The sequence below is a fragment of the Limulus polyphemus genome, unplaced genomic scaffold (genome assembly GCF_000517525.1).
Source record: "Limulus polyphemus unplaced genomic scaffold, Limulus_polyphemus-2.1.2 Scaffold2974, whole genome shotgun sequence".
Lineage (NCBI taxonomy): Eukaryota > Metazoa > Arthropoda > Merostomata > Xiphosura > Limulidae > Limulus > Limulus polyphemus.
The window spans coordinates 44065-59862 of record NW_013668584.1 but is presented as its reverse complement, the minus strand read 5'-3'; the positions used below and the strand labels follow the sequence as shown (position 1 = coordinate 59862).

Sequence of the window (15798 nt, the reverse complement as noted above, 5' to 3'; positions counted from 1 at the left end):
ACCAGTTTTATTTAAGAAAGGACTTGTATCGCTAAAGTTTCTTCAGAAAGAAATTATACGGAAAATTAACCAACGAACCTCCGGAGGCGTAACAATATATAGAAACAAACTGCTGTACAGTATAGATAAATAGGTAGACTGCTCACGTCATATAGGCGCCTGCCTGTATGACGTAATTCTCCTAAAATGAATTGTATTATCCTACCAAACTTTATCCCACGGACATATAACTTCAAGTAAGTTTGCAATTTCTCAAGTATTTCGAATTTCAAATACATAGCTAGAAGTTAATTAATTAAAAAAGTTAGTGCATAGGAATATTCTGTTAGATTTTAATCATGGTAGAAGTTGGCTGATTGTCACATCTATTTTTTTGTGGACGTGTTATTCGCATAAAGTAGATTAGGTTTAACCTTGCTAAAGATGTATCAGTAAAACGATTGTTATATTTCTAATTCTGTCAAGGAAAAGTTGTTATCAGCCCTTTCATCTGCTTGAATATGTAATATATGTGAGAATAGAATGAAAAATTATGAAAAATAACCTTTTTACGACATTTTAATTTGGTGGCCCAAACTGAGGGAATAAGCGATGTGATTTAACTCACGAAAATTCTGTTTTAATAGGTATTTATGTAAGTACAATACTTAGGCCAAATAAAAGTTTCTTATAGGGAAGGTTCCTATTTAACAGAATTTGTAGCTCTTGTCGTTGAGTTCATACTAGCAGAAATTAGTTGTCTAAAATTAGTCAGAAATTAGTCTATGGACAAAGCTAAAATCCGGGGTTCGATTCCCCATGGTAGACACAGCAGATAGCCCAATGTGACTTTGCCCTAAAAAAAGTATACTAAATTTGGTGTGTGTGTGTTTCTGAATTCTATTTTTTTTTCTAATTGATACATTATGTTTAATATTTAATTGTTTTGACAGTAATGCAGTAAAAACATTGTTATTCGACATCACCGTATCGGGATATGTCTTGCTGCGCCTTTGTTTACAATCTTTCCCGCCGGCAAGCTTCAGTTTTTAGCCATCTGCACTGTGAATCACATTTAAAATACTAAATTTATAAATGTTTTTATTCAGCCTACACCATTTATTCTTGTTTCAAAACTGTTATTGTTATGGACGATGTAGAAATACTGTACTTTAGAACATTAACAAGGGGATCAAAATTTTTCCTGTAAAATATCGTATAGGAATACGCTTTCGTAACTGGAAGTTTCGCCTATCCGGCACTGCCCGTGTCAAGCAGATGCCGGATAATAAAGCTTTTTCTGTAGCTAAGAATATGTTTCGTCATATTAGTTTTTCAAAGTTAAAAAAGTATATCATCTTTTTAAGCAGTTAATTTTTTTATTCTCTGTAGTTCCAGGAGGTACTCACTTTAATAATTTCCTTTCCTGTTGTCTCCCTCCTTATTCTAGTACAGTAATTGTACACAACCTTAATAACAGTCAGTCAACATCAGCAAGGACCAGGGCCATCGCTGGGCACCGGCTCAAATGGCCCGTGTCCTAGATATATTTCACAGCGCCCAAAATTATTCTACTTAAACGATAAAGAGTACATTGCAATTATGTTTTAATTGTTTTGAAGCCCTGAATCCTTCCAGTAGCTAGCAAAGTCCTTAAGTACATACAACATCATATATAACTCTTTCAAATTTAATTATAACTTATACATCTTACTTTAACACTTTGGTAATGGAATCTATAGTGTGTGTGCATTTATACATGCAAGACTAAAAACTTTAAGTCAGGTAGTGTTTAGGTTCTAAACCCTAACATACAATATTGTGAGGAAACTTTCAGTGAAACATTTTTTCTCATTTTTATGTAACGTCATAAGAATATATTAAAATTTTTCTTGACATTGTGAGTTTATAAGCTTGTGAATTTTCTTTTAACTTTAAATTGCGAGGACCACTCTTTTTATTCTTTATAAATACAAAAATATGCTTCAATGTTCACAAATTTTATTTCTTCTCTGAAGTGTATGGCTATCATATAAAGATTACTATTGGAAAATCGCTCTGGCATTTCCGTAGTACCTAGTAGAAACACACTCGGATGTAACTATAGACACGTTTGGAATACTTTCAATCACGTGACTCAAATGTCAAACTCAAAGCTAACACTAACTAGGTGAATCACAATAACATAGTGCTAGGGTGGCAGCTGGAACAGAAGGACCAAAGTTATAGCATTTTTAAGCAATAGTATTTCAAATTGAAACAAATACTCAAACAAGATTAATTTCACTAAGCAATACTAAATTGTTATAATAACAGAGAAAGAAAAGTAATATTATTTAAATTATCTTGCTTGACACGCATTATTTTCGAGAAGGACATGACAAGGATAGAATTTGGACGATTGTCTCGCTTGCGCATGTGTATTACTGCTACAGAGTCGTTTACGTTAGATATGGTAAATCCCACTATTCGTTGGTAAAAGAGTAGCCCAAGAGTTTGCGGTGGGTGGTGATGACTAGCTGCCTTCCCTCTTATCTTACACTGCTAAATTAGGGACGGCTAGAGCAGATAGCCCTCGTGTAGTATTGCGCGAAATTCAAACAAACAAACAAACCAGTTTTCATAAAAAAATATATTTTAGTAGGAGAAATACGATTATAGCACAACAATTTTATTGAAAACAGTGTAAAGTGTAGTATTTACAATGCTTACCGGATCTATTTAGGCGAATCAAAGTCCGTTCTTACTATTGCATCCGAGGGTGTTTTTTACTAGGTATGATGGAAATGCTGAAGCGATGTTCGATTGATACAGATTAGTAAAATGACCTCAAATGCAAATCATTGATTTTCAAACTGTTAACAGTTAACATGTTTCATTCATGTAAGTTTGAATATCTTTATAACTTGTTACCATTTTTTTTGTATTTTGAAATACTTTGTTTGTGTTGCGATGGCATTAAGGTTTCTTCTGTACTCTTAGCGGAAAGGTCTGACAGGATGGGGTGACTAGAAGAAAGCTCAGTAATTTGTGAAGTGTAACCTGATGAACCAGCTAATGAACTGCTTATGTTTTGTTGTCGTTGTTGTTTTTACATGATGATTTACGAGCATTCTTAATTGTATCCAATCCTGTAAGATGAAATTTAATCTGTACTTGCTTTTCCAGGGCAACCCCGATGGGCCTGAAAGTAGCAACAACGGTATTGAGGCTTTCCAGTTTATGCTAGAAACCAACAAAGGGCGCACCATGCTGGAGTTCCAGGAACTTATGACCGTCTTCCAACTACTTCACTGGAATGGAAGTTTAAAGGCTATGCGTGAACGACAGTGTTCCCGCCAAGAAGTTGTTGCCCATTACTCTCACCGCACTCTAGATGATGATATGCGTTCGCAGATGGCGCTGGATTGGATCGCTCGTGAGCAAGAATCGTCTGGCATAATCTCCAGAGAATTGGGAAATGCAGAGCGCGAGCTGGAAGCCGCTAGATTGGCGGGGCGGGAACTGAGGTTTCCCAAAGAAAAGAGAGACATTCTGATGTTAGCCTGCAGTCAGGTGAATTCAGTGAATGGCCTGAGTTAAATTTGTCTATCTCGACCTAGTGCTTGTACATATTGTAAATAGTGAACTGAATATCTGCTTCTGTAGGAGGCCGGCATGTTGTTTTGTGATGTATGTGTGATCCCCGGGCACTGCCATTAAGGGCAAGGTTTTGTTCGTGTTATCCAACTTATTCCAACCAGGAGTAATTCCAATATTAGTCTTTTTTGTAATTTATTTCTAATCTCCCTGAAGTTTTGGGTGTACACAATTAAAAGTCTTATGTCTGACTGTGGTTCCTGGTGGTTGTGCCCAAAACTGTGGAGTCAGCTGCTTGTGATAGTTGTTTGCCTGCTCCACGATAATTTGTAGTTAGCGTCGATCTTGTAGTGGCTTCAGTAACTAGATAGTGCGTTGGTTCCAAACAATCTGTATAATAACTGTGGTCTTTCTGTTGCTGTCTAGGCATAGCAGGTAGCAGTGAGGTTTAGAAGCAGGAAACTGCATTTAGTTGTATCAAACTACTTTTCACAAGATACACAAATGATGAATAATTTAAAAAATACATTTAGGGCCAAACTCACGAACTGTCTTTCCTTGTTTAAGATATAGTATCAATAAGAGATTGTAATAAAATTTGCACTTTTTCTTTATACAAGCCACAAAATGTATTTCATTATTTCGTACATAAAAATATTAAGAGAAAGTTATGGAAATTCGTAAATAAAAGTAGGTCTTTTTAGTTACTGATTTTTATAATTATAATTAGGCCAATAACATAAATAACGGTCATCTATTTGAAGTGAATTTATAATCGCACAAAAATATTGTATAATCTATATTTAAAAGTTTAATTGAGTCTCTACTCCTGTTATCATCAATATTTCTCATCATGAAAGTGAATTTTTTTACACGCTTTAATAACAACAAAAATAATCCCACGATATTATTTTTCTGACTTAGTAATAATACTATGTTATGGTTTAGCTATCCATTGTTAATTATTTTTTTCTTGCCCAACTGGTTCAACGGTAAGCCCGAGGGCTTATAATGGTAAAAATAGGGTTTCAATACACGCGGTGAGCATATCACATAGTGTAGCTTTGCGCTTAACAGAAATAAAAACGTTTTCATTTCAAAGTATTGAGACTTTCCCCCCCTCATTCTCGAGACTTATGCGTTCATTGACCACCCCTGTTAGTAACAAAATAAGTAATGCCTAAAAAGTACGGTATTTTACTCGTTTGTAGTAACATATATGTGTGTATATATTTGGCTTATTCGTATAAGAAAGTTGTTTTAGTCAGGGTTATGTAAACAACATTGCATTTGTCTGTCAATTAAGGATCTCATCACTGTATGTAGACGTGAGACTAACAGTTTGTGAAAACGTACCTGTTAGTTGCCAATCCCCTTCTTTAAACAGCCACTGGCTTAACTCCCGATGCTGTGGCTCAGATAGGACTGAAGTCTAAAACTGTATAAAGTGTTAAAACTAAAAGTCTGGAAGCGTACAGCCACAATTGCTACATACCAATTGAATTTACGATCCTATTCCCTAATACAAAAACCTAAACAATGCCAGGAGTGGAAAAATGATTTATCGCCAGAAATAAAATGTTATTACTGGAATATTATCTTTTGTCTGATTACTTCCATATCCAATAAATTATGAAAACCAAAATGTTTAAAGCGTCATTGCTATGATATGAATATTTATATATATTTTCTTTGTAATTTAAATAGTTGTGGCGTTAAAAAAGAACTTAGTAGTTGGAGTTTAGAAGGTTGGAAATAGGAAGTGTAGATTTAGTCTACTCTAACATGGAAGTTTATATTTATTACAGAATCTTGGAGTCTGACATAAGTAATCAAACGATAACTTCATATATTTAATTTTCAGCTTCTTGTTTAGCACGTTTCACGTAGGTTCTTCAGATAGATGGTGACCATAAATGTATGCAATTGTATTTTTTTGCTGTGAGATTTATATCTATTTTAATATTTCAGCATCATTTTAAATTGAAAAATAAATAAAAAGGTTATGTAAAGCTTCTAGTTTTATTACAATTTTAGTTTTGTGAGCCCTTTATTTGTTCTAAAAATTCCATTTAAAATTTTTTAACGTTATTGTTTATTCTTGTACTAAAGAATATTTCTGTGGTGAATGCTATTAAAGCGCCCCACCCCAGTGGCACAGCGGTATGTCTACGGACTTACAACACTAGAAACCGGGTTTCGATACCCATGGTGGGCAGAGCACAGATAGCCCATTGTGTAGCTCTGTGCTTAATTACAAATAAACAAACAAACAAGATACTAAAGCCTGCACTCACAAGATACTTCTAAGACAGTAGTGAAAGATTTTTAATAAACATTTTTTATTTCATATAAACATCACATATTTATTAAATTCGTGATAATTTAGAAACACAAAGGATTTAAAAAAGTATATAAATTACCATTAAAAAATAATTGTATTCCTAACTCACAATAACATATTATTCTAAAAATCACGCACTTGATTTGTTTTTATTATTGTTGTTATATTTTTAGTTAACTGAGCTTGGTCATAAATTCGAAATATGCTATACTGATTTAAATGTTTAGAGTTAACTGGAGTGGGAAAACTATAGCATTCGGTAAACATGGTACTGATTGTACTTGGATTTAGTTAGCTGTTCGATAGACGGTAAAAAAAATCCAACTAGAGAATATCTACAAGCTATTCATATAGCTTATTCTGTCTATCGTTTTTTAAAAGACACGCATTATACATTATTTTTTTAATAATCTGTAACCCTTGATGAACGATTGTCCATTAGTCATAGACTAGGAGCAAAATATACTTTTTTACTCAATAATTTGGGTAATATAATGATACCAAACTGTTTTCGATATGCGAAGTATATTGCGTTATTCGAAAGTTGAGCCTAAAAACTCTGACATATATGACAGATTTAGAATTCAGGCTTTGGAGCAGGCTAAAAAAAAACACACAAAAAACAGATCCAGATCAGGCAAACTTCTGTCATTGAATTAAGTATTTTATTTTATTTTTACACTTTCAAATGTAAAAAGTTAAGATAGTGAAACACTTTCCTCTTGATCACAATAAGCGCAGATTTATTTACAGTTCATGAAGGAATGCAACTCAAGTTTTTGTGTTATAGTAATCAATGACATCTAGTAAATTATTTAACCATTTAAAGAAGTTGGGTAACATTTCATTACACTTTTTCGTTTAATCGTTCTTTACTAATTTATTTCAAAGTGTCGTTAGCTTTAACATATAAGGCTAGGTGTGGCCATGTGGCTAAGGTAGATACCAGGCTGTGGATCTTAAGTTCGCGTTCTGTTACCTCAATAAAAATAATGCCTCCATCTTTGAGGCCGTTATAAGACTGGCGGTGAAATATCGCGTAAACCAAAAAAATGGCGATGGGTGTTGTTAACTATTTGTCTTCCCTCTAATCTAACAATTAAAGTTAAGGACGGCGAGTAGGTTTGTGCGAATATCCGAAACAAACCAAGGCCTTCATTTATATGTTGTTAACTATTTGTCTTCCCTCTAATCTATCAATTAAAGTTAAGGACGGCGAGTAGGTTTGTGCGAATATCCGAAACAAACCAAGACCTTCATTTATATGTTTTTGTTTGTAATTCTTTACACAGTGGTATGTCTACCGACTTATACTGCTAGAAAACGGGTTTCGATACCCGTGGTGGGCAGAGCACAGATAGCCAATTGTGTAGCTTTGTGCTTAATAACAAACAAACAAGTAATTCTTTACTTATTACTTTGGTGTACTATGTCAAATATATATAGAGGATGTCATACTTTGGTGTACTATGTCAAAGATATATAGAGGATGTCATACTTTGGTGTACTATGTCAAAGATATATATAGGATGTCATACTTTGGTGTACTATGTCAAAGATATATAGAGGATGTCATACTTTGGTGTAGTATGTTAAAATACATGTTTCACGTTATTCTTAACATGAAGTTAGTGGTATTGGTTTCAATGACATCCTCTATATATCTTTGACATACTACACCAAAGTATGACATCCTCTATATATCTTTGACATACTACACCAAAGTATGACATCCTCTATATATATTTGACATACTACACCAAAGTATGACATCTTCTATATATCTTTGACATACTACACCAAAGTATGACATCCTCTATATATCTTTGACATACTACACCAAAGTATGACATCCTCTATATATCTCCGCAATTGTAAAGTTAAAAAAACAAAAACGTGTTTGTTTATTTAAAATTTAAACGGCTAAGAAGCAAATATTGACGTTATATTATACAAATAACTGTGTGTATGTATGGGTGTTTTCTTATAGCAAAGTCACATCAAGCTATTTGCTGTGTCTACCGAGTGTAATCGAAACCGTAATATTAGCATTGTAAATCCGAATACTAGCCACTGTCCCACCGGGAGACATACAAGTAACAAAAAAAATTTAAAAACGTAAGGATGATGTAGGGTGGACATACAGGTTCGTCATTTAGTCAGACAAACTAAGTAAAACTCACACAAAGGCTATATGTATAGTATTGTGAGAGCTTATGCTACGCACATGAGCGAGTTATTTATTTACACTTTCAAGAGCTTTTATTCTAAATAAAGGCAACAACTGCTCACACACGGCCTACTAAATACGTTGCTACAAAATAAACAACTCTGAATAAAAGTATATGATTGAAGACATGAGTTTTGGTCAGACGAAAAGATAAAAGTAATAAAGTTTATAAGGACAAAGCCAAATAAAAAAAGGGGAGTCAACAAAAGCATCTGCCAGGTTATGAACACATGTAGGATTGGTTCTGGTAGAACAATATATTTTATTATGTTTACAAACAGCTATAGCTTTAGCATTCTTAGTAGTTACACCGCCACTTGAGACGCGCCGCCAGAAGGCGTTATATACGTGTGTTGACCTCAGGCAACAGCTGGGAGACAATGATTTCACCAGAGAGAGTGAGTAGCTAGGCCCCATCGGACATGACAACGGAACGTTAGAGACAATTACGTAATAGTTCCATGAAGTGGAGCCAGAGTGAATGTTGCTAAGCCACCATTGTATTAAATCTAGCCATGTTGAGACACGTTCATACACTATGTGGATGTCATTACCTCTGATGTCATGTCCGCATGTCATGGTGGCTTAGCAACACTCACTTTGGTTCCATTTCGTGGAGCTATTAGGTAATGTCTCTGACATTTTGTTGTCATGTCAGCCTAGCAACACACCCTCTCTGGTGAGATCATTGCATGGTGCCAGTGCCCTCTGGTTCCACTTCGTGAAAATATGACGTTATCGTTAGGTCTCTAAAGTTCCAATGTCATGTCCGCCTGTCATGGCAGCCTAACAATGCATACTCTAGAGTGACATCATTGCCTTCCCCCATGTTGCCTGAGGTCGACAAACGTGTAACACTCTCTGGCAGCGTGTCTGAAGGAGGGGGGGGGGTATCTACTATTCTTCTTTATTGAAGGAACTGATTTGAAACCAAAATATTCTTTTTGAAAAAAAAATTACATTATCATTTCATTTACGTGACAAGCTGTGTATGACAACAGTGCCTAACTTATATCATATTTTGTTCGCAAATTTGTTTATTTAATAATTTCAAAATTATGTAATAAATATAAATATGCTTAAGTTTTGTACCGAGCACAGTCTGGTGATTATAGTACCGGATTATGGATCTGCGGATCTCTCATATGTGTCCCGTTCCGTGGAACGCTAGGATTCCTCTAAGGGTTTCGAATGGTTCCACGGAACAGAACCAGCAATAGTGAATAGATTGTTTACATAGAATTAAACTGACAGAAGTAAGTATCATTCTTGCATGATCTATACATTTTCATGATGTGCCGTGTGTAATAATTCTATAATATAATGACAGAATATATATATATATATATGTGTGGAAAAGGATTCCAGCACTTGGAGAAGTTTGTCAAATATTGGTTTAGATTTAACCTTGCTGTTCATATACAAGCGTTATTTTACAAACAAAAAATTGCACTGCAAGCTACAAAGAAGTACTTTTTATTTATCGAGTAATTATAAAAACTTAATGCTGCAAGTTAGGAAATGATGAGGCTAGATTATACATCCAATGTTACAGATAAAGTTCAAATCATCAGTGAAACGTAACAATGTTGTTATTATATAATCATTTCTACCATTATCTACCACCGAAAGACAGCGATGCATAAAAGTGTTGCTGACGGCAATGGATGAAATCCTTTAATCCTATCACTTGAGAACTTAGTCCAAGGCAATATTAATGTATAAACCTTTTGATGGTTTAAAAATTATTAGTCTCATTTAGTCTATAATTTTAGGGCATGCAACAATACATACGTGTTGTGGTAGTAAAAATGATTTCCCTAATTGGGAAATTCAGCTGAAAACTGCAGAATATATAACCTTCAACAACTTGGTTAGGAGCTTGTTAATACTCTGGATCAGTAACCAGCAGAAAAAATAAATTGAAGAGGTTGAAAATGACAATGACTGACCTAAGCAGTAGTTCAAAATTGTAGTATTAATGGCGGAAAATGATACCAAAAATGAAAGTGGCAAGAAATAAAACAATACTAATAACCAAGAAATTGAGTGATTATACCCAGAGGTTGGAAATGATTAGAATGAAATTAATGTTAAGTTCGTTTTGTTTGATTTAAAGCCACGAGGGTTAACTCTGCTAGTTGTCTCTAATTTTGAAGTGATAGGCCAGAGGGAAGGCAATTAATCAGCACCACCCACCACTAATTCTTAAGACACTCTTGTCAAACCGAATATTCGCATCTTATAACGCATCACCGTCCCAAATGTCGGACCGCAATTTTGTTTTTCTCTGTTGTTGTTTTGTACAATAACGTGGCGCGAACTACGGAACTTGAGTTTTACAATTTGGTAGCGAAAGACTTGATGCTACTACTCATATGATAATCATAGCGGTAACTATTTTATTGATAATATATGCAGAAGTTACGACAAACTAGTTTTTGGGAAAACTGTAGTAGAAGTAAGAAAAATAGAAGAAGAACAGTTTTTAAAAGGTTGAACAAAGAAGTAAATGACAGATATGACAAAACAAATACTGTAGCTTCAATTATTATACCACAGATTAAAATATTCAGCAAGAAAAGGGTAGAAAGCCTGAAGCAACTGTGACAGCTAAAAAAAAAAGTTTGAGGCATGACATGAGTAGAAACAAGACAAATGGGGAAAGAGTTAGCGCTGGACAACTGGCGGAGAGGTTGAACATGACAAATGATGGGATTTTCGTTTTTCTGGTCACACCCTAGCGTTACGTCTAGACTTTCCTAACGTTCAGCCTTGGCCCGGTCGCTTTCTCTCCACTAACGTTTTATGTATTTTGCATTCTTAAACAGCCGCAATAATCACTTGCTGTATCAGCAAGAATCCAGTGTGGCTGGAAAGAAGCTTGACCACGTGGCCTCTATGTTGTCTGTGGGTAGACAAGACGTCTGTAATGTGCATCCAACTGTTTGCCCTCCAGGAATATATTCCTTTATTTGTTTGTTTGTTTTTTCGTTTTTTTTACGCTGTAAAAATTTCCATAAAGTTTTGTTCCTACCAGGAGTTTCCAACGAATCCTTCAAAAAAATTCACAGTGAAAATTGCCCACCGAAATTATACCCAAAATGAGGATATATGAAAAATACGCCAATAATATTTTCATGCAATACAGCATGTTTAAGCCTCCACAATTATGATTGCAAAACTAACAACAGAAAAAAAAATCAAGTTGTTTGAAGCAGACAATGTATTTGAGCTAATTAGTTTATTTTATTATTAACTAAATTTATTATTAAACACAGGAGTTTCGCTAAGACGTTATTCAACCTGCGAATCTTTCAATTTTAGCTTAGGTTTTCGTTACGTTTAAAATCACAGTCGGAATAAATCGTGTACTTTTACTTTGCTCTTTTACTTTTAGAATGCCTATTAAGGGGAATATGCACAAGTAACGCAGAGTTTCATATTTGATAGCTTGCTTTGTTAATTAATCTATATTACAACGAAATCTGTTGTATGTTTGTCCGCTAACTCGTCTCACACTATTTGACCAATCTCCACCAAACTTGGCATGGTGATTCCTACGGTCCCTAGAAGTAAAATAGATGGTCAAATTCTGTTTGTTTATCTGTCACGCCGATAACTCTGGACATATAATAGTAAGATTGGATTTGAGAGTAGGTTAGCAAAGCTCGTGATGAGTAATATAATCGAATCGGGTATATGCGCGCCCAACGCTTGATATTACTGGCGCATAAGAGCTAGGCTTTTTTAAAGGTCCAATTTGATGTCACCAGTGTTCTGGAGCAAATTTCTCCGATTACGTACCTTACAAAAACATATAATAACTTCTATATGATAGACGATGGACAGAGCTTTCCAAACATATATAATATGTTGAGTTTGTTTTATGTTTTTCCAGCAAACTAAGGAAATAAACAATGGTGGGGTGTTAAAAGTAGCATGTCACCAGCAGAAAAATTTAAATTCAAAGCAATAACACAAACACAAAGATTGTAAGTATGACTCAAGCCTTTATTGTGATTAGATAGTAAACATTTACGTTTTGAAAATTTGTTATTGGCTGATTGTCCCATTATTTTTTCACACATAAAAATATCTAAAATAACATGTTGCCGTAATCATGTGTTTTCCTTTACACTTGTTTATTTTCAAGACAATAATTACAAATTTTTGAGTAACTAAAAAGATTAGTCTAAAATCAATCCGGGAAGTATATAATTTGATTTGATCATACCCCAAACACAGGATATCAAGAGATATTTTGAATATGTTCATTTGGAGCTTGCAATAAAATTAGTTTTTTTTTAAGCACGTGATCTCCTTTAAGCATATATCTAGTGTAGATACTCAAGTTATGTCATTTTGTTATATCGTTATACACAACAGCCAAGACATTTGTTGTTATCAATAACTGAAAGGGTAAGAGTAAATTGCATTCTTCAATAAAAATCATTGAACATGAACTTGCGTGAACTCCTTTACTTCAGTTTTGCTTCAGAGGGGAATATATAGTGTAATACTTTTCCCGCCATGTTTAGTTTCCACCATATGAGGATGATTAGGGTAGGGTGGATTTGAAATGTATTACTCACAAATCAACTCATTTTCCTGCAAGAAAAGTCCTTGAAAGTGGGATTACATAACAGGTGTGTATCTCTTTAACTGTGTAACTAACATTCATATGGTGTGAGTGGTAGTAGTTTTAGGTTTAAATGACTGATAAATTACAAAGCTAAATCTGTGAGCGATAATTATGCGTCTATTTATAAAAACAGATAATTGGGGACATGGTGAGAAGCATGTAAAGGAGTTCACAGAATGGGTAAAGGAAATCACCATCTTAAATCAACTCCTTATATATGCTTTGCACTTCTTAGTATAATGCCACATTATAATAAAAGCTTACGTTCATGATCTGTGGAAGTAGTCTAATACAAAATTACCATTCTTATTAGCTTGCTATAGCTGGATCTACTATTAAAATGTAAAGGAGATCACATTAATTTCTACCCCTGTCTTTGCTAATATACACAGGGGATATGTATTTCGGTGATGGCTTTCATATCTGTATTTTTAGAATGGATGGTAAACAAAGTCGGCAGCTGAAATATTATCACAGAAAAAAAAAAGACGGCAGAAAGAAAAACCTTCTTACAATTCGTTTAGTTTTTGCCTTCTAGGTACAATATAACCTGGTAAAGGAGAACACATGTGAAAAACAGTAGTCATCTCCATAAAGGTGGATAAATATGACAGAATGTAGCTCGAGTGCTAGATCTGTGGCAAAAGGTTTTTCAGTAATTATATCTTCAAGAACTTTATAAATCATACTTATAGAAGATTTTTGTTCACCATTTTCCAGTGGGAAAATGGACACTTAAGAAAGTCTGGCCCATAAAAATCATAATAATTGGCTAACATTCCCCATTAAATTTGCTTGGTTATCAAGGAAACACATTGACGCAACATCACCAAATTTTTCCCAATCAGAACCCTCTGCTACAACTCTATGATAACCCATGTGGTTTAGTCGCAACACACTTCAGTTTTGAAAATATCCAAGTTAAAGCGCGTTTCTTCAGCTTAGTGGGCTAACAAAGCTAAAACCAGGAAGACAGTCCAAAGAGAAAACCCCGAAATATATATAAGCAAAATTGTATAATCTGTCTATCCGCTAACCCCTCGCACACTATTTGTATTTGATGAATCTCCACCAAACTTGTAATGGTGACTCCTACGGTCTCTAGAAGTCAAAATTCTCAGTGGGTGGTTGGACCACATCTAATTCCGGAAAACTACCAAATCAGTATAACTTGACAGAGTGATACAGAATGACACGAGAAAGATCAGGAGGGGGGGGGAGTTGGACCCTATCTAATATATATAAATAAATGTCAATATGTGTATACATATATATATATTTTTTCCTCATACATTTCCACATTTCTTGATTATATAGCACCAAACTTGACACAGTGATACAGGATAACATGAGGAAGGTCTCGAGGGGGTTGTTTGTCCGCTAACTCCTCGCATATTATCTGACCAATCTCCTCCAAACTTGGACTCTTATGCACCCCAGAAGAAACATGAAGGGGTCAAAATTCTCACAAGGCACGGATTTGATTTTTCGAAACAATTTGCAACATGTAACCTATTTCTGTATTTTACTATAATATTGTAAAACCGTGGGTTCCTTTACTCTATATGGTGGGAAATTCTACTATAAAAGAAATCTTCAAAGCCCGTGAAACTTTATTGTGACAGAAACACTTTTCTAGGTTAATGCTGCTAAGAATCAAATATGTTTCTCTTTTTTTCAATGTGAGGCTGAATGTTTAATGTTTTCAGGTTTGTGTTTCAACTATATTCATGATTAAGGAGCACATTCATAGAGCTTCCACCCCTAAAGTGGAAGCGTATAATGTACCAAAAAAAATGCTTTTTTTTTTCCATAACACTACAATTCACTAGTAAATATGACTTGAAAAAACAAACAAGACTCAATATTTTATTATACAGTGTTTATCAATAAATATAACCTCAGTGATCCTTAAATTTTGAAGTTTGAATTAAATTTATTATAAAAATAAAGAACCATATTGGGTAAAACGAAAGCCCGAACTTCGTCTACATGTATCAATGCTCTGGGTTTAAAAAAAAACAGGTAGATGGCATTTTGCCCTGGTCTGGCATTTAGCGAAGTGTGTTTTTTCCTTAAAGCTTCCTTTACACTTGCTTTCCTATACTTTCCGAACTTTGGTTCAGAGGAGAGGGCGAGTTCGTAATGTCTTGTCCTCTACAAGCAAGGTCACAAAAAAGTGATGAAATAATGGACACCATGAGACCTACCATATTTATGAGCACAAGTGATATTGGAAATGGTGAGGTGTTGCAGGCAATATATGAGCAATATGGAGAGGAGTCCATTTCCTCTATAGTCCCTCATCCAGGGGATGTGAAGTGGTATTTGTTTTAGAATTTCATGCAGACTTAGTCCTCGACTGTCAATGGTGATATTCCTCTGGTGAGTGGAATTTACCACGGTGTCCTTAAAATTTCGTTTCCGGGGGGGGGGGGGGGTGTGTATCGGAATACATTAGTGATAATGTATTGCTGCAGAATTAGACGTATTTGACTTTGAGAGAAAGGACCCGATTGTGTTAAAACGAGACAAAGGCGTTTATCTTGGAACAAGACATGTTCGAGTTGTCTTTATGGGCACTCGTACTTCTTTGCCGGCATGTGTTGAAGCTCCTTCAACCCTTGGATAGGTCGGTGTTTGTGGTGTCAAACATTATCAACAAAACCGTATTTGCAACCCGTGCCTGAGTGAATGCCCAGCACTGCGATGTTATAGATGTCGTGCACAAGGTCACGTGGCTCAGTTTTGTACCGACGTATTTAAACCACCATCCACCCCTCGTGAGGGAACAACAGATGATTTATCAGCTGTTCTTGAAGTAATGACTGATTCTTCTAAAGCAAGTGCTACTGAAATTGCAAATAAGACAGAGGCCTGTTTGCCAGCCTGTGTCTGAGGGGGAAGATGTAAAATAGTCGGACAGTGTGAATGGTGCTTCTAAACAGGGTGATGACTTTCCGGTATTAACTACGAAGGTTGGTGGTGACAAACGACATGAGAACTGTTCAGAACGTACTG

The 15798-nt window shown here is 35.0% G+C and overlaps 1 protein-coding gene across 2 annotated transcripts in view; it reads left to right on the top strand.

The window, feature by feature from the left end:
* The window catches only part of LOC106468348 (LIX1-like protein), a 75290-nt gene extending 69767 nt beyond the window's left edge, over positions 1–5523 (top strand). For both annotated transcript variants that reach the window (XM_022396680.1, XM_022396681.1), the window contains exon 4: positions 3148–5523. In XM_022396680.1, coding sequence (XP_022252388.1) covers positions 3148–3561 — 414 coding nt within the window. In that variant the 3' untranslated portion in view covers positions 3562–5523. The remainder of the gene's footprint in view (positions 1–3147) is intronic.
* Positions 5524–15798: the final 10275 nt, after the last annotated feature.